The following is a 26,698-nucleotide window of genomic DNA, read 5'->3' as shown; positions in this document are numbered from 1 at the left end:
CTATGTGAGAAAGGTGAAACTAGATTTGCTGTATGGGGTTCATTAAAAACACTTAAGATGATTCCTGTGTGAATTAGGGTGTCCATTTGGTCAATACGGGTGGAAAAAGTTACGCTTTTTAAAAAAGACACCTATTTTTGTTAAATTCTGCGTATCCCCCTGATTTGTCCTTGAGGTTTCGGTGGAAATGTCATTTCCTCAGGGAAGAATTTCCTAGTTTTCTTAACTGGATGAGGCACCCCTGGGCTATGTCCCCCTACCCCCACTCTCCTTGTCTGAACGCTCATCACACTTTGGTGTAGTTCCTCCTGTGAACTGTGTGCTGGGCTGTAAGTATCAGGAGGGCAAAGACAGTGTCTGCCTCGTGCCTAGTGACTAACACACAGCCTACCATGTGCAGTGGCTACTCGGCAAACATGTGTTGGAAGAATCTACGTCGAGTCTCACAGTGAAGTGATGTGTAAAGTATACCTAGAATCAGGAGACAACTTCTGCTCCCAGCACTGCCTCTAAATGATTGACTCAGAGCAAATCAATTTCAATGTTCCTTTCCTCAGCTGTAAAATTAGGGGATTAAAGCAGGTGATTGCTAATATTGTTCATGGGGCTATGATCTGCACAATTCCATATTTGTGGGATTGGTTTACATACTGATAATAGCAATAAAACATTTAAAATGAACAAATCTGCAAAGGCATAATGAATGGGAAAATTTAGTGCAAAGGAGTTGCTTCCCCTCTGGCTGTTACTACTATTATGCATTGATTTTACTAGGCAAGTTTCCAGGGAGATGAACTGCTGAATAGGGTATATTGGAACCTGAGACATGAGACATGACAGTTCCCAGTTGGAAAACACAATGATGAAAATGGTGAGACCTGGGAGAGAAGCATCGGATTGACAGGGTTGGAGCCCACAGAAATACTGTGGCCCCCTTTTAAGTTACTTCCGGGATGAAGGTATATGGATGAGTGACTATGTGCGTCCCTTTGCCTCTGTGCTCTTGGGAATTCCTTTAACATCAGCGTCATTAGTTACAAAGGCAGCAATCCATATCCAGTTTTTTTGTGTGTGTCAAGATTGTTCATGTATAAACTAGCCTTCTTTGTTGGAAACATTTGCAATTAATCCCATAAACAAACAAACAAAAAATGCAAATCCTGCACTGCCCCAGCCAGCCCTGCTGACACTGAGACCAGACTGCCATCTATTATACACAGAAATGAATTGAAATTCTCACTTTGGGCCTAACCTAATTTTCCAGTGATAATAGGCATGGATTCCCAGAAGCACTCTACACCTCTTGATAGTAACATCCTCATTTCCTTTCCTGGTAAATGTTTTAAATAAGATTTTAACACCAAAGGAAATTAACCTTTAAATTAATTGTAATTTTAAAATGCCATCACTGATTTTTGTCCTCAGCCTAATTACTTTCTATTATTTAAATAAACCTCGCCTCCTGTGAGCTTTAAGTTTGTTTCTCCTTCACTCCGTGCCACACAATGCCAGCCCATCCTCGTGGAGACTTTCCTGACTCTGCTGCTGGAGCCACCTCATTTAAATGTCACAGGATTGAGGGTTTGCCCTATGCTGCTTATTTACAAGGCACTCTTGCAGCGCTCTGTGTAAGGCTGCTCCACTCAGATGTTTTCATTGTGCATACCTGGTGGCCATCCTTAGAGATGCAGTGTTTTTAGTCCTCCTGCTGTTAAGAAGGAGATAGCTAAGCCTGGCCTTCTGTTCCTATTAGATGCCATTTCCACCACTAAAGTAAAACTGGTCGTAATGAAATTGGCAACAGCCAGCATCATTTATCAAAAGACTAACTTTGAATGTACAGTCTTCTTTCTTAGCACGTCTCAGCTTTGGAGAGCTTTTAGACTTCTATTTCCTGGGCCAGCTCTTTGTCTTGTTCTCATTTGTCCTTTCAAGGTAGGACTGAGGGATCCCAGCAATTTTATTTTGTGAGCATGTATATTGGTGCTAAAAGCATCCTATTTTTCTGCCACTTAGCTGCTTTCCTTCTCATGTCATTATCCATGTGGGTATAGAGAGAGATGGTGAGAAAATGAGTACAGGACACCCAGTACAGGTGGACTAGGTATTAGAGAATTGGAAGAGGCAGAATAATCAAAATGGGAGATGTTTCTTTTAATCATTTCCGTAAATGTCGCCACTTCTCCTTCCTTTCACATGCTGTTGCTTTCTTTTCCATTGAGGCGGATTAAAGCAACTTGGATATTATTCATCTACTGGATCACGTCAGTTTTCTGCACCACATACCTCCTTTATTACACCCCAGTTAAAGGTCCTCCTTTGCTAGTATGAATATAGGTACCTCAGCATTGACTCTTTAGAAACAAGGTCCTGATTGTTTCGAATCAACAAAGGATAGGGAATGAATCAATTTCTTTCCCTGCTATTTTTGATTTGGGAACATTAGATTTATTTAAAGATGATCATAGTGTGCATGTATGTGTGTGTACGTGTTTGTATAATAAGCAGTAGAGTATAATGGAGGAGACGTTAAGAGAAAAGGGAGAAAATGAGAAGTGATTGTTAAAGAAGACTCAATGTGGACCTGAATATCCAAATTTAAAAATAAAGTGCATATGTTTTCTCTTCCCTGACCACCAGAGGGAGCAATTTAACAGCAGGCTGAAAAAAAGACCAGCACTGATTTTGGGAGACAATGTAACGATTGTATCCCTGTTAGGGAAGGCTGTTGTCACTGATAGGAGCTTGCATGTGATTGACAGGAGGCACATGTATATGTAGGCATTCGTTTCAGGTGCTGGTCATCTAGTCTGTCTTTTATTTTTACATATGGCAGCTTATCTTTTTTTTCTGCTTTCTTCCATTTGTCTAGAAAATGCTGAAAGCTACTTTGTTCTAATTCATTATTCATTTACTTAGAATCAATCGGGGTCTAAAAAAATGTCACATTTCCTTAGGAGTTTCCATATAGTCCAGGAAATGTTAGTGGAGAGCTGATTGATTTGTTTATTTCCCATATACTTACTGAGTCCTGCTTCAGGTTGGGGATGCTGAGGATGTAGTGGTGGTCAAGATAGCTGTGGTCCCCACTAGCATCCCCTAATACTCTTACCCTGAGGGAATTAATAGGTGCTATATTATGTCAGAAGTTCACGGATAAGCTCTGTGACCTGGGGCAAGTCATTTAATCTATGTGGGCCTGTAAAATTAAAGTGCTGAAATAGAGCAGTAGGCAGTAGTTTCCTATCATTTCAAACTCTGCAGTGTTCTTAGTTCACAAGAAATCTTAAGCGGAATCAAGAGTTGTAAAATTAAATAAATGCAGAGCTCCTGTGCTCTGGGAAGTTGGAAGAGGAGCAAGGTGACACGTTCTATCTTGGCCCCACTGTGATTCTGCAGGGCACTAGCTCGAGGTTAGTAACCTCTGAAGTCTGGGGCTCCAGACTCTAATCACATGTGATTCTCTTCAGAGATGGGGAAAGGAACGGCACATTTTGATTTTGTGGGAGCCTGGCAGGTATGGACAAGGTTATTTCACTCAGTCACCTTCAGAATTACAAAACAAATGTTATAAAAAAACAATAATATACTACGCTTTCATTTGATTTCTTGAGTATGATATTTGAACAGTAAAAACAGACACACCATTCTTATAACTCTACCTGTCAACCTGGCACCCAGGAACTTGGCACCTTTTTTGAACTGCTAATTGCCTACCCCTTAGGTTATGTTTGGAGAGTGGTTTATAAATAATAAGAAAGAAAGCTCAGGTTACCAAACAGACTGTATAATATGGCCCTAACAACCAGACAGAGAGAAAGAAAAAGAAAGGAAGAAAGGAAGAAAGCAGACATATACCCAAATGTTACCTGAGAACCAGAATTCAAAATTGTGAAATCATTCTAATTTTGTTTTGTTTATCTGTATTTTCTCTACATTCTGCAGCAAACTTACATTCCTTTATAAACAGAAAGAACCAAATATTTTTTAATGGACGAGTACTCCTCCCTTGCCACCTCTACCCTCCCCCACAGGTGGGAGAGTGTGTCCTTGTGCTCAAAGAATTGCATCCAAACTCAATGATCCTGTCAAACTGGAAAAACGATCAAAATATACAGAACAGAGTTCAGTACACAGAAGTGTAGGCCAGGAGGCTTTAGAAGAAAAATCAAACAAAAATAACAGAAAATTATTAGCCTCAGAGAAGTGAATAATTTCCTGTGGTTTGCTTTTCAAATGAAAGAGTCTATAAATCGATTATGACTTTTATCCCAAGGCCAGTTTATTTTGGAGAATTCAGGACAGACTTTTATGAATCTGTGCTTGGTTGGTAGGTTTGTGCATGTGTGTATCTGAACATGTGTGTTTAAACATCTAGAATTAATTTTCCAATATTTTTTTCAAAATAAGCCCTCTTAGGATATTTTTAAAATGACATTCTGCATATTTTCTCGGATGATTTGAATATTTAAGAACATTTGCAAACACACTGAATATCTTTTAGAAAAGATAGTGACTACTTAGAAAAATGGATCCATTTTCCAGAGGACTGATGTTTATTTTTATTTTTAGTTTAACCATTAAGGCAAAGGTTTATAAGAAAACATAATAAAAATTGAGAAATCATGTTGCCTATTTTTTCTGTTATGGATAAGTTATTATTTTTCCACAGCTGCATGTTTTCCTTTTAATTGTCACATCTAACAACACTAATGAAGCTGATAAGTTCTTAGTTCTATCACTGTAAGTGGACATCAGACTCTGGTGCAGAAGAGCTGAGGATTAAGGGAGAGACGAGCTACAAGTATAATAAAAGGCACCAGACCAGAAATCTCAGAACATTTTATTTCTTTCACAGAATACTGTCAAAGAGAACAAGTAGAGGGGAATAAAAAACACTGGAGGTCATAAGGAAAACTCAGCATGGTTGGCAACAGATGATACAGTGAAGAGCCTAGCCACAAAGACAGCTCAGCGAGGGATGCCCGCTCTCCTGGAGAAAGTCTTTTCTCCTAAGACATATCGCTGCCTTTTACAAATATATAAAAGTATGTTGTGATGGTTGCCCTGCTCAAATAAGGTTCAAGTGTCAAGGCACACCCTCTGGAGCAGGTCCCAGCTTTTTTCTGGTGAGGAGCTTCTCATCTGAAGGCAGATCACCCCACCTCACAGCAGGAGATGCGGGCAGGAACTGCCTACTGGCAGTGAGCCAGGAGCAGGGAGGCTACCATTACCGCCTGGAGCCTCTTACCCACAGGTGTTTGATGTGCCAGTGAGCAGAAGCTAGCCCCACTCTGTTCCCCATAGGTATTTTCAAGTAGCCAACAGCCACATGGTGTGTGCGTGCGTGCGTGCGTGTGTGTGTGTATGTATTTAGATATGGGATGTTATGGTCTGAATGGTATCCCCTTCCAAATTTATCTGTTAAAAGCCTAACCTGCTATGTGATTGTATTTGGAGATGGGGCCCTTAAAGAGGTAATTAAGGCTAAAGAGGCCGTAAGTATGTGGCCCTAATTCAATAAAACTGGTGTCCTTATAAGAAGAGGAAGAGACATGGGGGCATGCACAGAAAGAGAAAAGGGGGCAAAGTGAGAATTCAGCCTTCTATAAGCCAAAGAGAGAGACTTTAGGAGAAACCAAACCTGCCAACACCTTGATCTTGGACTTCTAGCCTCCAGAACTGTGAGAAAATAAATATGCATTGTTTAAGCCACCCAGTCTGTTATATTTTGTTATTGCACCCCTAGGTGGCTGATACATGGGGGCGGAATTGCCCACATCTTCCTATTTGAAATCTTTGCTCCAAGGGTGGTTGTCATCTCCTGATCGGCACAGCAGATGGCAGTGTTGTCCTGTGAGTTTGCACAGCCAGTTGGCCTGTCAGGCTGGGGCTCTGGCTTAGATAAAACAGAGGGGCAGAGATGTAAACTTCAAGGCCCAGGGTTTTCATGGGGGAAATTAACAACAACTTTGCATTGAAGTGTCTATATAAGTATTTATAAAACTGGCCTCTAGAAAAGCAAATGAGATACTGTTTAAAAGGAGAAATAAAGAAAAAAATCTTAGACATTTGATGTGCCTGCAGGAACTCCCTCTAGTTCAATGATGATTTATTGCTATTTGTAGAGTCTAAGTTTGACTCTTCTCTCATGGAGCCTGAACCCTCGCCTTAGCTCCCTAGAGGGTGGTGCCTCTGAGGCTCTCTGGCTACACTTGCTGCTGAGCCTCAGATATCAAAACTGAGTACAGAGCCGGTCCGCTTCCTATTGACGTCAAGAATACCTAAGTCTTCCAGGTGCCATAATTAGGCCCTTATCTCCACAGTCCATTCTCAGCACAGCTACAGAACCCAAACTGTCCTGTGTTCCTTGTGAGGCTCTTAGGAATGGAAACTTAACTAATTTGGCAAATAGGCAGCTGGCATCTCCTCCTGTACTACACTCCCATCAGGTTGCTTCATTGCAAATCCACAGCAGGTAAGAATAGTTACACAGAGATCCTTTCCCTGTTTATATATACATTAAACTTTCTCCATCTTTCAGCACTTACTTTCTGAGAGCATTTGTGTGTGTGTGCGTGTGTGTGTGTGTGTGTTTTATTGTACATTCATCAAGCCAAAACATTTTTAAAGGATCAAAATAATTTTCTTTATAATATAATTACTGAAAACTAGATAGAAATTGCAACCTTTTTTACACTTGAGCATTGGAAGTCATGTGTTCTAGGCAGTGCCTGGAGGTAAACATATAGACAGGTGATCAAGATAATGATAATGTGTGGGAAATACCAATCTAAAGCATTTTACTCAACAAATATTCATAATTGTGTGTGAGTGACCACAAGTAAACAGACCTAACTGGACAGAGAACTGGCCCAAATGAGCATCTCCTCCACGTTGTTTAGTAGTCCCATGAATGTTCATGATAAGCATGAGTCTTCTTGGATATAAAAAAAAGGAAAGTAGTTCATATCTTACTCACTGAACAAAAAGACTAAAATTAGAAAAATTATCTATGATAAGTCTGATTGCCTTTTAGATTAATAAAGGCATTTAAGGAGTTGTGGTCAGAATACATAAAAAGACATAAGCATTATGGAAAACAGTTTATTAGATGCTTGAAAGATAAGCCTTATTTTCCAAAAGATATTTGTAAATTCAAATCCCCTTGGATTTACATGGCTTTGACCAAAACTTGACCTAGGGCAGAATTCCCTAAAATGAGTTCCCTGGAATTATAATTCCCTGGAATATTAAGATTTCTCATGAAAAAACATTCCGTGTTCAAAGGTTTGGGATATTAACTATACTTTTAGTTTCTGTAAAATGCCTTAACATCTACAGAATGACCACAGGCTGTTCCCAAGTTAAGCCTGGCCCACCCAAAACGTCTGGAGACCTTAGATAGCCCCAAACCTTATTCTCTGACAGTCACAGTGAACATGAATTTCATGGGGACCTCTTTCAAACTTAACCAATCCTAAACCCTTTTACCCTGCCTTGCTGGGTCCTTTCCCTGGAAACCACAGTAAAAGCACTTGCTTACAGTTCTGCGTGTGTGTGTGTGTCTCTCTCTCTCTCTCCTCCTTCCCTCTCTCTCTCTCTCTCTCCTCTCTCTCTCTCTCTCTCTCTCTCTGCCTCATGACACACGATGGTGCTTTCCCTGAGTGGCCCTGTGTGGCATGCTGTGTTCTCGCTAGGGAACCATGAATGTAGTAAAACCCTTTTTGGTTTCTCTCTTTGATCTGCTTCTGGCCTCACTGTATCTCATCCAACACAATATGGTTAAAACAAAACTGTGGATTAGGACAAATTGGACATACTTCTTTATTGCAGTACCCTCAGAGATGTTCATGCATAAATGTGCATTCTAAATTTTTAGTGTCAAACTTACTTGGCTTTGGAATCTTTTTTGAGCAGTATAACTTATGGACTAGCATTTCTGGGATCCTGCTTGGGAGGTACTATTCTGGAGAGATACCGATTATCTGTCTAGGAGACTTGGTGTATCAGTATTTTTCTGAAGATAAAAATGCAGACATCATTGTGAAATAAAATAAAACATTATAGTTTAGAGAAAGCTCAATTCCCATATGGAATTTAACCTATAGACTCATTAAGGATTTGACACAAAGACACTGAATGGTAATAGCTGAATGAACTTACATAGTTTGTGGAGTCCATACATTTTAAAATCCATATATCTTTTACCTTTCCTAATATTTACCCTTCCAACAGAATAAATCTTCTGGGCATAGGACAAGTGCTTACTAGATATCTTCTCCTGCATCTTCGTTAAGCACCTCAAACTCAACCTTTCCAAACTGAACAAGTTGCTGCATCCCCATTCTACGTTCCTCAAGTGACATTTCTGTCTACCCATTCACTCATATCAGAAATTCAGAAATCTATCAGTCTCTTCCTTACCCCTTACATAGTACCCATCCATAGCCCATTAATCAGTATTATTTTTATGTTTAATAACATATCTATCCTCTCCCTCTCCAACACTGGTCTTAATCCAGACCCTCATCATCTCATATCTCAGTCATTTTCACGGTGTCCTAATCTGTCTCTTTCCTTAATCTCGACCCTCCCGTTCAAGTCTCTCCTTCATACTGATACCACTATGTTTTTTCTGAAGTGCATTTCTGATTGTTATTCTCTTTCTATTAACTGCCAATTCATTGGCCATCATGCTATACAAAATAAAGTCCAGACTCCTTACTTTGTCATAACCATTTTTCTACTATCTCACCTTTACCAGTCGTCTTCTGGGTACGCACCTCTAGCACAGGATATAATTCAGTCATATTAACCTGACTGCTCTACCCCCAACATGGCAGGCTGTGATATGTCTTGGTTCTTTTTCACCTTTTGCCTGGGATCACCTTACTCCCGTATCAGCTATCCAAATATCTATTTATTTTCCAAGACCAAGCTCAAGAGTGTCCTTCTTTATGAAACCTTTCCTGATTCCTTTCCTATCTCCCCACACTATACACTCTACAGAGTTTTATTATACTTATTTGTTCACGTTTCTTTCCCCTACAAAATGCTTAATTCCTAGAAGTAGAAGACTGCATATTACTCATCTTTTTATTTTATTTTTTTTATAAAGTTATTTATTTATTTATTTTTGCTGTGTTGGGTCTTCGTTGCCGTGTGTGGGCTTTCTCTAGTTGTGGCGAGCGGCGGCTACTCTTTGTTGTGGTGCATGGGCTTCTCATTGCAGTGACTTGTTGCGAAGCACGGGCTCTTGGCATGCGGGCTCAGTATTTGTGGCTTGCGGGCTCTAGAGCGCAGGCTCAGTAGTTGTGACACACGGGCTTAGTTGCTACGTGGCATGTGGGATCTTCCCGGACCAGGGATCGAACCCGTGTCCCCTGCCTTGGCAGGCGGATTCTTAACCACTCCGCCACCAGGGAAGTCCCTACTCATCTTAAAATATCCCAAAACTGACATAGCACTTGATACATTGAGGAGTGTTTTACAAATGCTTATTTGTAAAGGACTATCATTTCCTTTTGCAAACAATATAAACTATGCACTGTATATTCCTAATTTTACATCGTGTGTGAATATGATTGAGAATGTGCCTCCTCTAAATGAATCACATGATACAGCCTCCTTCTTTCTAGTATGACTGGAAAATGAAGAAGAAACACATATTTCTCTTTGAGTATTTTCCTCAAATCATCCTATTAACAGAGCAGTGGATCCTTATCTTTTCCTCCACTGTCTCAACACCCCAATCATTATGAATATCTTTGGAAACCAAGAAGAATGATTCCCAGCTCTGATTTTTCCTCAGAATAAATATAGCTGTATGGGCAAGTACCCAGAGAGCATTGAAGTACTTTTTCCAATCCTCCTATTTCAGATCCTTAGGGGGCAAGGAAGGAGTGAAACCTACCTGCCAATTTTTAGAAGAGCAGAGGACAATGGAGCCACTTAGAGGCTTGTGAGAGGGTACCTCCATTTAAACTCTGGATCAAGCAGTAATGCTGAATGCTGAGACTCTGACATAAAGTTCTAGCTATTTGTATCAAATTGTAGGAAAAAATAGGAAATATGAACATTTGGTTTCATGAAGAAAAATTTCTTGAATCAATCTGGAGTCAGTTCTTGTGAGAATTTTTGGAACTATTGCAAATTGTTGGGATTTGTAGTCCTGGGTGAAACTGATTAGTTATCTATATGCTGGATACTTTTATGAAAAACATTTTAGCCTAATAGGTACAAAGGGCTTAGTCCCTATTCTAATGATGTGTTAAGGGATAATTGTCTGAGAAGTAGGAAAGCAGGTAAGAGGCCGTAAAGAAGATGCTCTGAACGTGAAAGAAACAGAATAGAGCTTTAATACTTACAGCTGTCCTCTTCTTCAGTTATACATTTCACAACATAACAGGCGTAGATGAACCCTGCCAGCTGAAACAAAACAAAGATGCTTTAGACATGTGGCAAAGGCAACAGTACTGGATCCCACTGGGGGAGCGACTTTTCAAAGGCATGTGGTTTTGACTAGATTCAGTGTTCCAAAATAGTTCATCAGACTGGATCTGGACTCCAGTGTGGATTCTTGATTCATATAATGTGCCTTATAAATGAATATATTACTCTGTTTTCCTTTGTTCTGCACTTATGTTTAAGATTTGTTAATTGCCAGGCAATCTACAACAAGTTATTTTAGGTCCAGAGGAAAAATAAAGAATTATGGCCATTCATCAATGGATTAGCATTTGCATTTGTGCCAATCAACTTCTAATTCACTTTTCATTAGCCCAGAGCCTAAGATTCTAAAATTGAACTCCTGCTGACTATCAGAAAAATGTTTTGAGAGAAAAATATTAAGGAGATTCCATGAAATGTTGCCTCAACACTTTGTAAGTAAGAAAAACTCTTATTTAGACCAGTAACAGGAACCAGGACATACCGAGTGTAGCTAAGATGACATGATACAGAGGAGCAATGGGGTGGATAACTGTAAGGAATATCACAATGCATTTGACTGGGATTGCACACATCAGAGCATCCTTTCTGAAGCATACAACAGAGGTCCCTGTGGTCAGGGAAGTCTTTACTCACTGAGATAGTATCTGTGAAGGAGCACAGTAAAGCCCTTTGATATATGTCCCCTCAGATGGTGTAGTTTTGTATTCCTTCATATAAGTATAATTATTTAGTCAAATAATGAGCACTGGTATAAGGAAGCAAACTAATTTCCTGACATGTGGAAAAATTTTTTCCCAAAATAATCCAGTTTGGAGGAATCCTTAAAGCCATGTCCTCAGGACAGTGATGAAAATTTTTCACGATGACATCTCAGACAGGCATTGATCCTACTGAGTATTTGGCATTGGGGAAGGGAACCTTGGGACAAAGGCTACAGTCTTCAATCAGGAAATTAAGGCACAGGGCAAAAAGTTTCTGCTGTGATAAACCTAATGAACTTGTTTTCCATTAGCTGACAGATTGCAGTATTTCTGGAAGATGTGAGTGGAACATTTTAAGTCAGAGGGTACACTGATAGGTATTTAATGAGAAGAACTATTTGGAGACAGAGGTCTGGTTAAAAGGAACTTTAGAAAATCTTTAATTTTAGTTTGAGAAAGAAAGCACGTTCTGGCAGATTCTAGTTCTTTTCCAAAGAGCTCTGGCATGAGATAAAACAGTGGTTTTCCTGGCACAGAAACAGTGACCCTGCTTAAGAGAGAGCAATGAATGAGAAAGCAGACTTATGCAAAATATTCTTCACAAGCTTTTGTTTTCAGATCCTGGATGAGAGGGACAATGGGCCCGCTGCCTTCCCACCCCCAAGTGTAGTATCTGAACCACTACACATAGTAACAGAGAGCTGGATAACATACCACTGATGCTGCATTAGCACTTAGGTTTTTAAAAATATGTTAGAAAAGTCACCAAATAAGCATTTTTCTCTTTGAAGAATATGTTGCTATTGGCAATAAAATTGTGATAGTAAGAGCAGTCTCCTTATATAATGGAATCATCAGGTTACTGTTTTTATGGGACTTATTTTTAGAATACAGGGTACTGTTAAAAACCAGTGTATCCTGTTTGGCTTTAGCAAAGATATTGATTTGACCAAACAAAATCACACAGTGATTTGAGCATTTTCACAGATAATGGAGAAACAGATGAACACTTCTTAATCTTTTATCCACCAGGGCCCATGAAAATGCCTGTATCACTGAGTGACCTAGTCCCATGCGTACTCTGTCATGGGTGCTGAATCTGACTGTGGCGAGGTAAAGAGGCTATGGGTTTGGTTAAATCCCCTGAGTACTGCCTATATCTCCCCTTCTTCCTCCACAGGAAGGCCTTACCATTATGGCTAAATGCCATAGATTTATCAGTAATTTATCTCTTCTTTTCAGTTTAAAATACTTACTATTTGAATTATCTACAAAGCAACTTTTTTCCTAATCACAAACTTTTCTCTTGATTTTCACTCATCACTTAATTACTTTTAAATGAAAATCTAGGTAAAGAGCATTGATAAATTCTGAGATTCAGGGCCAGTGAGTTTAAACTTCTAATTAAAGTGTCACTAGAATCTAGATTATTAACTGTACTCCTCTCCCAGAATGCAGCCAAGGCACTGTATTTTGCTTACCAGTGATCTTTTAATTGTATTCGGTTGCATTCTTTAACTATCAGGGGAGTGACTTTGATATAAAAGTAAATCCTGCTGCATTTCTTTACAAAAGCTTGCTGATTAAGAGAACTTCAGCTTTTAAATTGGTCACCTCTAAATACAAATGGAAATTGGTTTCTCCCAAATTAATAAAGATTCATAAACCTCTGTTACCTTTCAATTTTCCTACACCAAATAAATTTCTAATTTAATTTTTACTCCCTCACAGCAATTTATAAATTTACCTACAGAAAAGCAGTTTCAAAGAATTTCTTACAGCTCTTAATACTTCCTATAACATGCAACTCTGCTAACTGCTGCCCGGGCCACAAAGATGAACCAAGCCAGGGTTTCCCAACCTCGGCACCACTGACATTTTGGGTTGAGTAACTCTTTTTTGTGGGCTCTGTTATGCATTATAGGATGTATAACTACTAACATCCTATGATCAAGACAGTTGATAATTGAGAGAATCCAGAATGTCTCCAGACATTGGCATACATCCTTTCAAAGGCAAAACTGCCCCTCGTTTAGAGCCGCTGTTTTAGACACAGTCTAAAGGATTTTGCAGTCTTGTAGCAGGGTACACGTATAATTGTACTTCAAAGTAGATTAAGATAAGTGCCAGGAGGAAGGAAGAAAATTGATTGTCTCCTAACTGACAAATGGTAAACTGGGTGCTTTCACGCGTTAGCTCATTAATCCTCACAACTACCTTTGGAAGAACATTATATGTATTTTTGCAGAGGACAGGTAAAATGGACCTTGCTTCTCCTGAGTGAGTTCATCAAGCAGGGAAGTTATAGACTGTGTTCAAGGAAGAGCCAGTCCTTCCATCTGATGAGAGTTTGTGGACCTCATATTAGAGCAACGGAAATAAAAGCTGTGAAGAGAGATTAGGGCTATAATCAGAGGGCTTTGAGCATGTATCAAATTGCAGTTCTAACTATGTAATTTTCTATACAGTACACTTAAAGGAGCACCCCATCTTCTACTGAAGAAGTCTAAAAGTTTTCACAAAATACAAATCCTTCCTCATGTGATATATAGTCCCTGTCTAGCCTCATTTCCCACCACTCCTTGTCTCAGAATTGATGCCAGTATTAAGCTGTTGGTAGTTTGCAGACATATATCAGGTGGTTGCCCTCTGTTCTTTAACTCTTTTTTTTAAAAATAAATTTATTTATTATTTATTTTTGGCTGTGTTGGGTCTTTGTTGCTGCACATGGGCTTTCTCTAGTTGGGGCGAGCGGGGGCTACTCTTCGTTGTGGTGTGAGGGCTCCTCATTGCTGTGGCTTTTCTTGTGGAGCACGGGCTCTAGGCGCTGGGGCTTCAGTAGTTGTGGCACGTGGGCTATAGTAGTTGTGGCTCATTGGTCCCAGAGCACAGGCTCAGTAGTTGTGGCACGCGGGCTTAGCTGCTCCGCGGCATGTGGGATCTTCCCGGACCAGGGCTCGAACCCATTTCCCCTGCACTGGCAGGCGGATTCCCAACCACTGTGCCACCAGGGAAGTCCCTGTTCTTTAACTCTTTAACCCCTTCTGCCAAGAGAGCATGCGAATGCCCTACATCTCCTCCCTTCCTTCCTTGCTCAGCTCTCCACCTTTGAGGAGTTCTAACTCATCCTTTAAGACTGAGTTAAAGTGCTGCCTTCCCAAAGAACTGGCAATCCATTCCCAGGGTAGGTTGTAGGTTGGCATTTTGGAGATAGACCTCGAGAGATGGGGGTGGAAGGCTTTGAGAGGGAATAACAGGGGAAAGGTGAGAACATCTTCCAAGCAGAGCTCAGACAACCTATGGGAAGATGTGGATTATGTTTAGAGAGGAGCAAGAGGCTCCGTTTCAGAGGAGTTTGGGCAATGTGAAGGGGTGGAATGGTTCCCAAAGTAGGAAACAGTGACCCACCTTGTCAGAGTGGATATGAATACCTGGAATTAAAATAAAGTTATTTTATTCTGTTCCTTATTTAAAGATGGCTTAGAGTAACAATGAAAGATACCAGTGGTATTATATTAGGCGAATATATAATTATCCACTTGTAAAAAAACAAAATATTACAGTTTTCTTAGTCTTTGGCATTCAAAGCAGAGCTAAGCCTAAATCTTTTTATTTTTATTCATCTTTTCACCTTGATACATCTAATATGATGTGTTCACTTCTAATTCACCTAATAGGGAATTATATATCATCTTGATATCATTACTGGCTGAAAGGAAATGATATTTTCTCTCTATAACTAAATCAGATTAAAATTCTTTTTTGTATGTACAAACCAAAGTATGACTGTATATTCCCAGAAATTCACATAGAAGCTAATAGATAAGAGGAAACTGAAGCCTTTTGGTACGTATTTAAAAAGATTTAATTGTAATAATTGAAAATGTAATAACCTTAGTGTTTAAAATACTATCTTCTGGACTTTTTTTCAGGAAGTTAGAGTAGACATACTTTTCCCTAATCCTCCCACTAAATACTGCTGAAAACCCTGGACATTATATCTATAAAACACACATAGAAAGACTCTGAAAGATGGAAAGAAGGTAGACTGGCTGGGAATCTTAGGACCCAAAGAAGGACATGGGAGTGAGTTTCCTATTTTTCTTTTGTCTCATATATACCATACTTGGGGCTGAAGAAGCCCACGACACAGAAATGCCAATAGGCACAGATAAAAGAGCCCCAACAAAAGCTTGCTCTCTCTAACCAAAGGACCAAGAAAGAGACAGCCTAACAAGACAGAAAAACAATTTAAGACAATAATAGCCCTCTTTAGCCAATGCCACAGAAAAAACTGTAACCCCACTCCCCAGCCACAGCAACAAAGAAGAGGGAGCCAGGTCTTCCCTCCTGGCCAGGCTGTGGTGTCTGAGAAGTGAGGCAGGGAGCCTGGACTTTCATTCCTGCCAGGAAGGAGGAAGTCCCCCTCCGTAGTGTCTGTAGAGACCCCCAAAGGGAATCTAGACTTCTGGCCTCACTCTGTAGTAAGAAGGTACCCCTCCCTTCCCAACTGGGGTGGTGTCAGAGGAGGCTTAGTGGAGAATCAGGACTTTCACCAATGATCAGCAGTAATGAGGTCAACGCCCTGCCCCTGTGGTGTTAGATGAAGCCAGCTGGGAGCAGTAACAAGGCACTCCTACCCCTCCTAGCCTTCCCTGGTACCCTGCTACCCTGGAGGTACCAGTGAAGGCTGAGTAGAGAGCAGGAACTTCCACTGTCTCCAAGCCTTAATGAGAAGCCCTTCCTCTCTTGAGTATCAATAGAGTCTGAGTGGGGAATCTGGACTTCTAACCCCTGCTCGGAAGTAATGAGTCAGTGTCTCTCCTTCCCCTGCCAAAGGAGCACCAGAGAAAGCCAGCTAAACAGTAGATTTAAGAAAGATATAGAGTCTCATAATATAATACCCAAAGTGTCCATGTTTCAATTTAAAATTCCTTACTGTATCAATAAGGATAAAGTTTTCAACATGAATGAAAACAGACAACCAATGGAAGCTAACACAGAGCTGGATGACAGATGTTAAAATTATCTGGCAAACATTTTAGAGTAAAAAAAATGCTTCAACAAGAAGTTATGAACACACTTGAAATGAATGAAAAAAAAATGTCAGCAAAGAAATAGAAGATATAAAGAAGAACCAGACTGAAAATTTAGAACTGAAAAAAAATTCAGTAACCAAAATTAAAAAAACTCAATTGCAGAATGGAGGAGACAGGACTGAATCAGTGAACTTGAAGATAGAACAATGGAAATTACCCAATATACACGAGGAAAAACGTAGACTAAAAAAAAAATGAACAGAGCCTCATACAGTCATAGGACTATAATAAAACGTCTAACATTTGTGTCATTGGAGTCCTGAAAGGAAAGGATAAAAAGAGCAGTACTGAAAAAGTACTCGAAGAAATAGTGACTGCAAATTTTCCAAATTTGACTTATGTATTCAAGAGGCTGATTGAAGCCCAAACAGGAAAAACCCAAAGAAATTCATACCAAGATTCACGATGGTCAAAATTTAGAAGACCAACTACAAAAATCTTGGAAGAAAAAAGACAGAAATATTTATGTATAGCCACTCTGGAAAACAGTTTGAAGTTTTCTTAGAAAAACTAAACACACAACTGCAATATAACCCAGCAACACACTCCTGGCCATTTATGCCAGAGAAAGGAAGATGTGTTCGCACAAAAACCTGTACACTAAAGCATATAGCAGCTTTATCCATAATAGCCCCAAATGGGATGCAATCCAGATGTCCTTCATTGAGTGAACTGTTCAACAAACTGGCATGTCCGTATTATGGAATACTACTCAGCAGTACAAGAAAGGGACTAGTGATACATGCAACGACTTGTACAAATTTCCATAGAATTATGCTGAGTGAAAAAACCCAATTCCCGAAGGTTGTATACTGTATGATTCCATTTAAATTACATTCTTGACATGACAAAACTAGAAAAATGGAGAACAGATTATTGGTTGCCAGGACTAGGGAAGGTGGGGTGTCACAGGGAAGTGGATGTGGCAACACAAGGGATTCTTGACTGCACCACTGTCAGCATCCTAATAGTGATATTGTACTATAGTTTTGCAAGATGTTACCATTGGGCAAAACTGGATAAAGGGTACACAAGATCTCTCTGTATTATTTCATACAATTGCATTATGTATTTCACAATTATTTTCTATGTATTTCTACAATTATTTCACAATAAAAAGATGAATTTAAAAATACATTCTAGGCAACTGTCATTTATGTTAAAAGACCTTTTGTATTATTATAATTTCTAAATTTGCAAATATATTTAAACAAGGTGGATGTACTTGTTTTCTTAAGTACAAAGACACATTTTAATTCTGAGCCCTTAGATCAACATAGAAGTTCACAATAGTTTTTTATGCTGATACAATATAGAATTATTATTCAATGCTCCTTTTTTGACTAGGGTGGAGATGGGGGTAGCAAACACTATTTTTTTTTTTTATCTGCAAATGTCTCATTCTCAAATAGATTTGTTCTGTGTTTCATTTAAATCATCTATTTTTGTTCTGAATTCATAATTCAGATGTTATAAGCCCATGCTTTTTGTAATATGAATTTGAACAGAAGGATATTATGTGCTCACAAAATATACTTTTAAGTTGCAAATGATGTTACTTGCTCTTTTGCGTCTTATTCCATTTACGTATTTCAAGATTGCTTTAGCAAAATATTCTAATATTATTATATCAGTGTTATTAATGAAGGTCTTTTATATGAAATATTTTTTATTTAGACTGGTGTCTCATTTCAGTTGTCCACCAGATGATTCTTATCCTAAACTATTCCAATGGCTGGGCTATTAAGGAGCATGTTGCAAATTTTCTTTGCTATGAATAATCCAGGTGCAGTTATCAATCTACAGTAACTCATGGAGGATTGCCTTTAGGGCTGTTGTGAACTTTCACAGCCTACTGAGTCAGAAAAGCTTTTCAGAGGATCAGAAACATATCTTAATACCAGCCTTTAGGTATTGTGTCACATCACCAAGCATGACCGTATTAAACACTTTTTAAAAGATTAAATAAAGATAGACGTACATGCAAACTTGCCTTATCTTCTTAAGGCTGGGAAACGGACTGCACTGCATGCCAACCCTGGCTTAACCAATAATTCCCGTTCTAAATTGGCCTCTGGAGACTGGTAGATTTCTTCAGGCCAACATTACCAAAGAGTTACCCGGGTTCAAATGAGTCTAATGTATTAGTAAAGCCTGAAGAGCAGGAGATGCTCAGGCAGGGTAAAAGACGACTAATAATATTCAAATGTCATCATGGTTAATGCCTCATTCAGAGTTTAAATATCCCATTAGTTTTAAAAACTGTACTGAGAGCAGTAGTTCAACCATTCTATACATCTGCCATTTGGGAGGTGATCAAATAAATGGCTAATCTAGTGCAATAGAACTGCCACAAGATACCTTTAGTTTTTGAGACAGAACCCATAATGGGAGTTTGTAACCAAAATTGTTCATTGAAAATAACTGGCATTACGTTATACACCTAAAACGAATACAATGTTATATGTCAATTATATCTCAATTAAAAAAAGAAAATGATTGGGAAATGCAAAAAGCAACCTGTCAACAACACGCTACTATTTTGGTAATAAAACTAAGTTTGATAATAAAACTAAGATTGTATACATGTCACAGGTAATAGGGACCCTGATTTATTTATAGTGAAGCACTTGAGAAAGAGAAATGCTACAATGTTCTGTAAAATGTAAACAATCAATACTGTCCAGTAGCAACTTTGAACAAAGTTAAGTACATGATTCTTTTGTGAGCAAATGGTACAAATAGCATAATTTTTGCTCAGAGATAATAGGGACCCTAAAGCAAAAGTAGTTGTACAAGTAAGACATGCAAAAATAAATTAGCCCATCTTAGGTATGTCGACATCAACAGACAGGGTTAAAAGAGTTCAGTGTGTTTCATTGGAGGGAGTGTGCTGTTCTAGAGATGACAGTGGGAGTACAATGCTAGATTCTTCTGAAGAGACTAGGAGAATTGTACTGCAATACTAGTTGCAAAAATGACCTGTGTTTTTAAAAAAGGTGCTAAAACTATATTAGCATTTCTCTCTTTTTCAGGGGTGCTAGATCAGAATATAAGGAAAATTTGGAATATATAACATACTTGGTGCTTCAGCACATATCACACCATGATATTTCAAGAAATCATGAATAAGATGACATTGTAAGAGTATGTATATGTAAATGTGTAGTATGTGCGTGGAGACTATGCACTGGATCTGTATCTGGTTGAAGACTTAGACTGTGAGAAGAGCCGCAGTGAAGAGATCAGTTTAGAACTGGAGGGCAGTTTCCATAAGCATGCTTCAGGTGTCTCACCCTAAGTCCTGTTCTGCATGTCATTTTAAAATTCTTGAGAAAGAACAACAATGATGTGATGATCAAATTCTGTAACTATATGGAGGATGCCTAAACTAGCAGTGTGGTCCTTGGCTAGCTGACGAGAATTACTGTGTGTAGAACAAGGGAGGTGAATAGCCCCACTTCCTTCTGGTCTCATCAGTCAAAATACTGACAGTGTTCAATGCTGATACCACAGATGAAGAGAGATACTCAGCAGAATTGTAACCGCACTGTGAAGGGAGATAGAGGAATGAGATAGGATGAGTGAACTTCCCAGCTCATAGAAAGTTCTTTACAAACATGGTGAGGATGGTGATGATGATGATAGAGAATTTCCCATGCAGATTGATGGTTGACTGCTTCCTGGGAACATCACTGAAAACCCCATGACCTCTGTGATCACTTCCCTTCAGAGATTTAAAAAATACGTAATGAGTAAATTATCATTGTTTAGAAATAAAAGTTGGAAATAGTAAGTCCATTCATATGTTTTCTGTATAAATAACATTTCTGTATAGTTAACATTTAGCAAAGAGCAAAATGAACACATCTACCCATGTTAGTTTAGTAAATATTCTGTTTTTCCATGTTAAAGTAACTGATGAAATATAGCAGGCCATTTAATATTTGGGCAATGGTGAAAAAGTCATTGTCTTTGGTCTCTAAGATTCTGTCTGGTCCACATTTCTAGGGGAATCTAGGATCCTTAGAATAATACTGCTGCACATGTGTGGGCACAAGGCCTCTGTTTAGGCAGAAGTCATTCCTTTCAGTAGGATACTAAGTAGATTAGACTCCACTAGAGACCTTTCTGGAATTGACCAGTTATCATCTTCCAGACTAGAAGTTGATTTCCATTTAAGTGTTTCTTTACAGAAACAGGAGCTGAGTCAAGAAATACAGCTGGGACTCATAAATCTCACTGGGCAAACTAAAAGTCTGACAACGAACTCCTTGCTGGCTCTATCGATGCCAGCTAGAAAGTCCCCATGGCTTGGAGGCATATGCTGTCCTCTCACAGCCTGGAATTTTAGTCCAGGCTGACTAGTTACGTGGGGGGAGGTGTAAGAGAGTTAATGTTATTCAACTTTGATGAACCTTCATGAGGTGTTTCTTCTTTTGGCAGATAATGAGTATCAGAAAAAGTGTTAAATGATAAGCTCATAATTATAAAAAATTATTGATTAACTTTACATAAAAATGATGTCAGCAAGAATAGTGCTCTCACTGTAGTAAAAAAGATTAAAAAAAAAAACCCAAAACTAAAAAGGAAACATTGGTATACCAGCTAGGGAGAAGAGTTGCTTCAAAATGTTACAGTAAACCTTACTATTAAGGTTTTGAAAATATAGTTAAATAGGAAGCTTAGAGTAATCAGTCCCTTTACCATGACATCTGTGGGAATAAGCTTTACACTCTATGAAAAGGTATTTTATGTAGCATTCAATGAAGCTTGCTTCTGAAGCAAAGTACTTTCTGTAACATGTGGCAGAGGAAGATGAATGGGAATGAAGGTACTAACAGAAAAAGAACCCCCAAGGGGAATAAAATGTGGATTGTGGAAGACACAAATTTGAAGACCAGTTTCTTCCCAAAGCAATTTTAAAAAGCACAAAACTGAATTAAAGTGTCATTTAAAAGACCCATCAGTTCTATCCATGTGCAGCAGGGTAATCTAGTTGGATTGAATAACTTTGGAGTCAGAACTTGGCCATGATTGGTGTTCTTCACTGTTCCTCTCTTCCTTTCTATCTGAGTTACCTTCTTTTCAACCTAAATCCTAGATTATCTTCTTTCTACATAACACACAGCCAATATGAGGGTGAAAGATACAGGTCAAGGGCTTCAGAATAAAATGATTTCATTAATGAATAGTAACACAATTGTTACCACTTGGGAATATATAAACTAGGAAAAACTGCAACTGTATTTGTGTGTTTTACTTTTTCATTTTTCAATGTTTAAACTTCAAACAACCAATCATCTAACGAACCCCTCACGTCCTGGGAGGTAGAAAAGGAGAGACTAGTGATTACTGTTCAAGGTAATAGCTAGCATTGTTGAAGTGTTCACTATATTCTGGGCATATGTTCACATCTTTACAGCTATTGTTCTATCTATTCTTTCCAGAGCCAAGGAGAGATTTTCCATATTACCCATGATTTACAAATGAGAAAGCTGAGGCTTGAGGGAATTAAGTGATGCTCCAAGATTAAGAGATAGTAAGAACTTGAATCCGGGTCTACAAACCTGAAATACTATGTTTTTCACTGTTACATGGTATTGTTAACTTATCCAACTGGCAAAAGTGGCTACTGTCGCATGAGGGAACATAAGATTGTAAAACTCTGAGTGAATTCATATTCAGAAAGAAAAATCCTAAAATTAAGTTGACCAACTTTTCCAAGTTGAAATTTGAATATAGAGGATAGTATTGAGCTTTGGATTAGCAGAGGTTGGAAATCAGCAAGAAAACAACTGGCTCAGCTAACAGACAAACCATGGAGGAGTTTAATGCCACTTGTGGGGAGCCTGGGGTGTGTAGAAGAACTGGAATGTTCCTCCCACCCATTTAATTACCATTTCAGTTCTCTTTCAGTGATTCCAACTCATCATGATTTTATAGTCCCCCTCTGAATTGTTTATATATGCCTCTACACACCAGAGTGGGCTTCTTATATTAGAATATATTAGTGAGCCACCAATTACCATCAGTTTACTGTTGGTGAGCAAGGCAAGCCTCACATCAGGTGGATGGTCATAGGGGCGGTATGGTTCTAAGAGCCTGAAAATCTAATCAGTGGCTCTCCTTGCTCATATGATAAAGAATTGATACCAAAGCATTCAAGAACATGTGTGATTTGGCCCAAGGTTATCCTTCCAGCCCCAACTCTTGTGGCTCCCCTTTACTCTTCCATATTAAATCTCCAGGTAGTTACCCCTATATATATGACATACTGTTTGATATCTTCATGCTTTTGAATATGGCATTTTCCTATCCAACAAATAAAATTTAACACCATATAGTGGGTGCCTACATGCAGCATGGGCTACTTCAAGACTACTTTTCAGGGAAGTATTTCCCAAATGTCAAAAGGCACAGATAGGTACTCTCTGCTCTGTACTCATTCAGCACCCTGTTAAATACCTATATTATACAACTTAATTAATATTATCAGAATTCTTTTTTTGCCTATTAACTCTTAAACTCAGCTATGAGGATTCTCAAGACTCCCCATGAATATTTCTATGATCCCAGAAATATCCCTCTTGCCCCTGTCTTATCACCATTCCTCCCATTCCCACCCCACCCACCAGGCAACCAGTGTTTGGAATTCAGTAACCATATAATAATTTTGCTGGGTCTTGACTTCATACAAATAGAATCATAATGCTTTGTGTGTGGCTTCTTCTATTGAGCATACTATTTTGGGGATTAATCCAAGGTATTGCATGTATCAGTAATTTAATCTGTTTTATTTTCAACCGGCATTCCATTGTATGAATATTCATATATTGGTTAACTTTTACTACATAACAAACCACCCCAAAATTTAGGGTTTGAAAAAACCATTCATTTTTTGCTCATTGTCCTGTGGTTTGGCAATTTGGGTTGAGTTCAGATGGGCAGTTCTTTTGCTAGACTTGGTTGATTGTTAATCATCTGGGCAGCTCTTTTCCTTGGGGTTGGCTGATTGTTAGTTGAGGTGATAAGGATAAATGTACCACGTATTTGTAGTCTCACATATTTAATCATCTATCAGGGAAATCTGGCTTGTTCAAACTGATGTGGCAGATTCCCAGAGCAGTAATAGTAGGCTGAACTTTTCAAGTCTCTGTATTATTTTTGCTATCATCCCAGTGTCAAAATGAATGGGTTACCATTACCGCAAAAATCTCCCATGATACCACAATTTACTTATCAATTAACCTGTTGAAGGAAATTAGGGTTGCCTCCATGTTTGGGGCACTATGATTAAAGCTGCCCTAAACATTTTCTACAGATTTTTTTGTGAACATACATTTTCCTTTATCTTAAAGAAATACCTACTAGTGGAATTGCTGGATCATTGCAGGGTAGGAACCTGGCTGAATGGAAGTGGTCTGGGCCTCTGGAAACAATTAGCAGGGAGAATAAACAGTGGTCCCTTCAAGAATATAGATTGCTAGTATCCAACTTTTATCTTTATTATTATTTTTTTTGGTATGTTTGTACTATGTGATCATCTTCCCAGTATCTCATTATACCCTAAACTTCAGTAAAGTTTCACTATGCATTCTTACATTAGCAGTCCTTTGGGGAACTAAAGGAATCAAGATAACAATGTACAAAGATGAGATGTAAGGAGACAATTGAGAATCCAGTTAAAAGAGTGGAGTTAGGGGTGTCAAGAAAGGCCCTAAGATTCTCCCAGTGTTACTGCAGAATACATTGTGTGTGGGTTGGGAATTTGGACTATTTTTTAATCCCAAAGAACACCCAGTAGATGGAAGGCTTTCACTGGCAAATGAATAAGCATAATGCCTAGCACTTAGTAAGCTCTCAAAGATTAACTGGTTTCTATTTCCACCTAGTTCCAATCTTGTATCTTGGACTAATTTGAATAATTATACTTTAGGATTTCCTGATTAAATAGTGATAGGAAGTTATGTTTCATATAGTTTACAGGTCAATGTGAAGATAAATGAAGTCACAACTATGAATGTACTTTGAACTCTTAGGAGAAATACCCTATGATTTAATCAGTCACATCATCTCTAATTGTTCATCAGACTCAGATTCTATTCAGCCATCCTCCTCGAGAAGGAAGGAGGTCTTTTTATTTCTTTTTTCTTCCCAGATGTATTGATTGTCTCAAGTGGTTTCTGTTTCTGCTCCCCACCTTTTCTAACTGTAAGGATGTAGAAGCTGAGAACTGTCATCTAATTTAGAGACTTTTATGGAAACATCTTTTAAAACTGAAGTTTAGACATACGGATTAGAATTGTTTCTCTTATCTCCCCAAATTTTAAAAGTCCTTTAAAAGGTATTTACTTATTCTTTATTAGTAAATATCATTCATATTTCTGAGCTCTAAATCTTCCTATATTTATATTAAACTAATTCTATCTGGATTATGAATTCTTATTTTCTCCCTCTATTTATTATATCATTAAAGCTTTCTCATTATACACTTGTCAAAAATTATCAGAGAGAGTACAACATTGATAACTCCACTAAAGAAACAAAAGGGAAGAGAAAACAAAAGGGGGAAAAAAGAGGATTTGATAAGTTTGTAAAGATACGAGGAAAAAAAAAAAACTGCTGAGAATGGCCCCCATGCAGGGATTTTTTAAAAATTCATTATTTAGAAATTATGATTCAGATGCTGTAAGAACCATGTTTTTGTTTCTTTAATTCAGCATATTCGTATTTAAACTGACTTGTAGTTTTTTGCTTCTAATCTGGGAAAATATGTTTTTCATTCCATTATATTATTTATTATATTTGAACATACACAAAGGAGCATGCTCTTCACAGCCACAGTGTCAGCTCAGAGAGAGAAAGAGCAGCCTGCTTTCTTCTTACCTTTAAAGATGCTATCATTATCAGTGTTCTCCCAGAAAAGTGAGGCTTGATGACTACCTTCCCATTTTACCTTAATGACTTCAAAATTGTTGAAACCTCATTACTGAATGTTACTGCTGTGCACGCGTGTATGAGTGCCCCTGCACGTGTGTATATCAATGTCTGAGGAGACATTCTGAGGAGGGTCTGAGGAGAGTACGAAATGGTAAGCGATGGCCTTCTGTTGATTTTCATGGTCTTTTATGAAGGTTGGCTGAGTTCTAAAATTAGTCTCCATCGGCTTCTGCAGATCAATGTTCTAAAATTCAGACAGTTTAATAGAGATGTTTTTCTACACCTAATTTCCCCCCTCCAGTTCTTACGTCCCCACCTAGAATTTGTTTGTGACTAAATGTAATTCCTTCTAAATACCTTTGTTCAGATAGCTGATTTCAACTATTCGCACCTTTACTATCCCAGTGGTATACCATACTCAGTCTTTACAGCTTCCTGCAAAGCAGGTAGACTTTGCTGTTCCTCGTCTCTGATGAACATATTATTCAATCTGAGAATATTAGTAAATGCTAAAAATAGCATTTTATTCATATACAAGCTCTTTTACTCCTCACAGTCTTCTTATGAGGTAGGTATAATTATTAAACTCCCTTTGTAGGTGAATAATTTGGGTTATAGAGAAGTTAAATGACTTCTTTGAAGTCACCTGCTATCAAGCCATAGGGCTGGGATTCTAATCCAAGCTGGCTAGCTCCAGAATACATGCTTTTAACTGCTATTCTATGCTGCCATTCCAACCTAGGACACTAAAGACTGCATTCTCCTTGGCACTATGCCTTTTTATTTTTTATTTTTATTTATTTATTTTTTTGCGGTACACGGGCCTCTCACTGTTGTGGCCTCTCCCGTTGCGGAGCACAGGCTCCGGACGCGCAGGCTCAGTGGCCATGGCTCATGGGCCCAGCCGCTCCACAGCATGTGGGATCTTCCCGGACTGGGGCACGAACCCGTGTCCCCTGCATTGGCAGGCGGACTCTCAACCACTGTGCCACCAGGGAAGCCCACTATGCCTTTTTAGAATAGCCATTTCATGCTAAAATTTGTCCCTTGAAATGCAGCTGGTTAGGAAAGTAAGCACAAGTAAGTATCAAAAAGCATAACTTTCTTTCTGGCCTTTAACATTATTTATTTATTAAAAACTTGAATTACAGGGAATACATTTTCTTATTTAAATCCTTAGGCAATTTAAAAAATCTGACCACACGGTAATATATTTCCTTGATTACATCTTATTTTGCAGAGGTAAAAATTTCAGGCTCAAATCAACTGTTTCTATTTCTTAGTCACAATTAATAGGCTGAACACCTAAGCCTCTAAGTTTCATATCTACATGTAAGATGAAATAAACTATGATGAAGATGAAATATAGACACCCAGCAGTAGAAAAAAGGAAACTTAAATTTCCTAAAGGTAAAGTAACTGAGAAAAAAATACTGGGCACAAACATACATGAATAATTGTCAATATAGAGTTCCTATGGTTTGAAGTTTGGTACTCTGT

General features: G+C 38.5%; 1 protein-coding gene across 2 annotated transcripts in view; it reads right to left on the bottom strand.

The window, feature by feature from the left end:
* NKAIN2 (sodium/potassium transporting ATPase interacting 2) overlaps positions 1–26,698 on the bottom strand; it is a gene marked incomplete at both ends in the record, with an annotated part of 975,603 nt that overhangs the window by 8,600 nt on the left and 940,305 nt on the right. For both annotated transcript variants that reach the window (XM_079716233.1, XM_079716234.1), the window contains one exon: positions 10,371–10,431. In XM_079716233.1, the coding sequence (XP_079572359.1) occupies positions 10,371–10,431 (61 nt within the window). The remainder of the gene's footprint in view (positions 1–10,370; positions 10,432–26,698) is intronic.

This window comes from Hyperoodon ampullatus (genome assembly GCF_949752795.1).
Source record: "Hyperoodon ampullatus genome assembly, chromosome: 12".
NCBI classification, from domain to species: domain Eukaryota; kingdom Metazoa; phylum Chordata; class Mammalia; order Artiodactyla; family Ziphiidae; genus Hyperoodon; species Hyperoodon ampullatus.
This window is presented reverse-complemented; position numbering and strand designations above follow the sequence as displayed.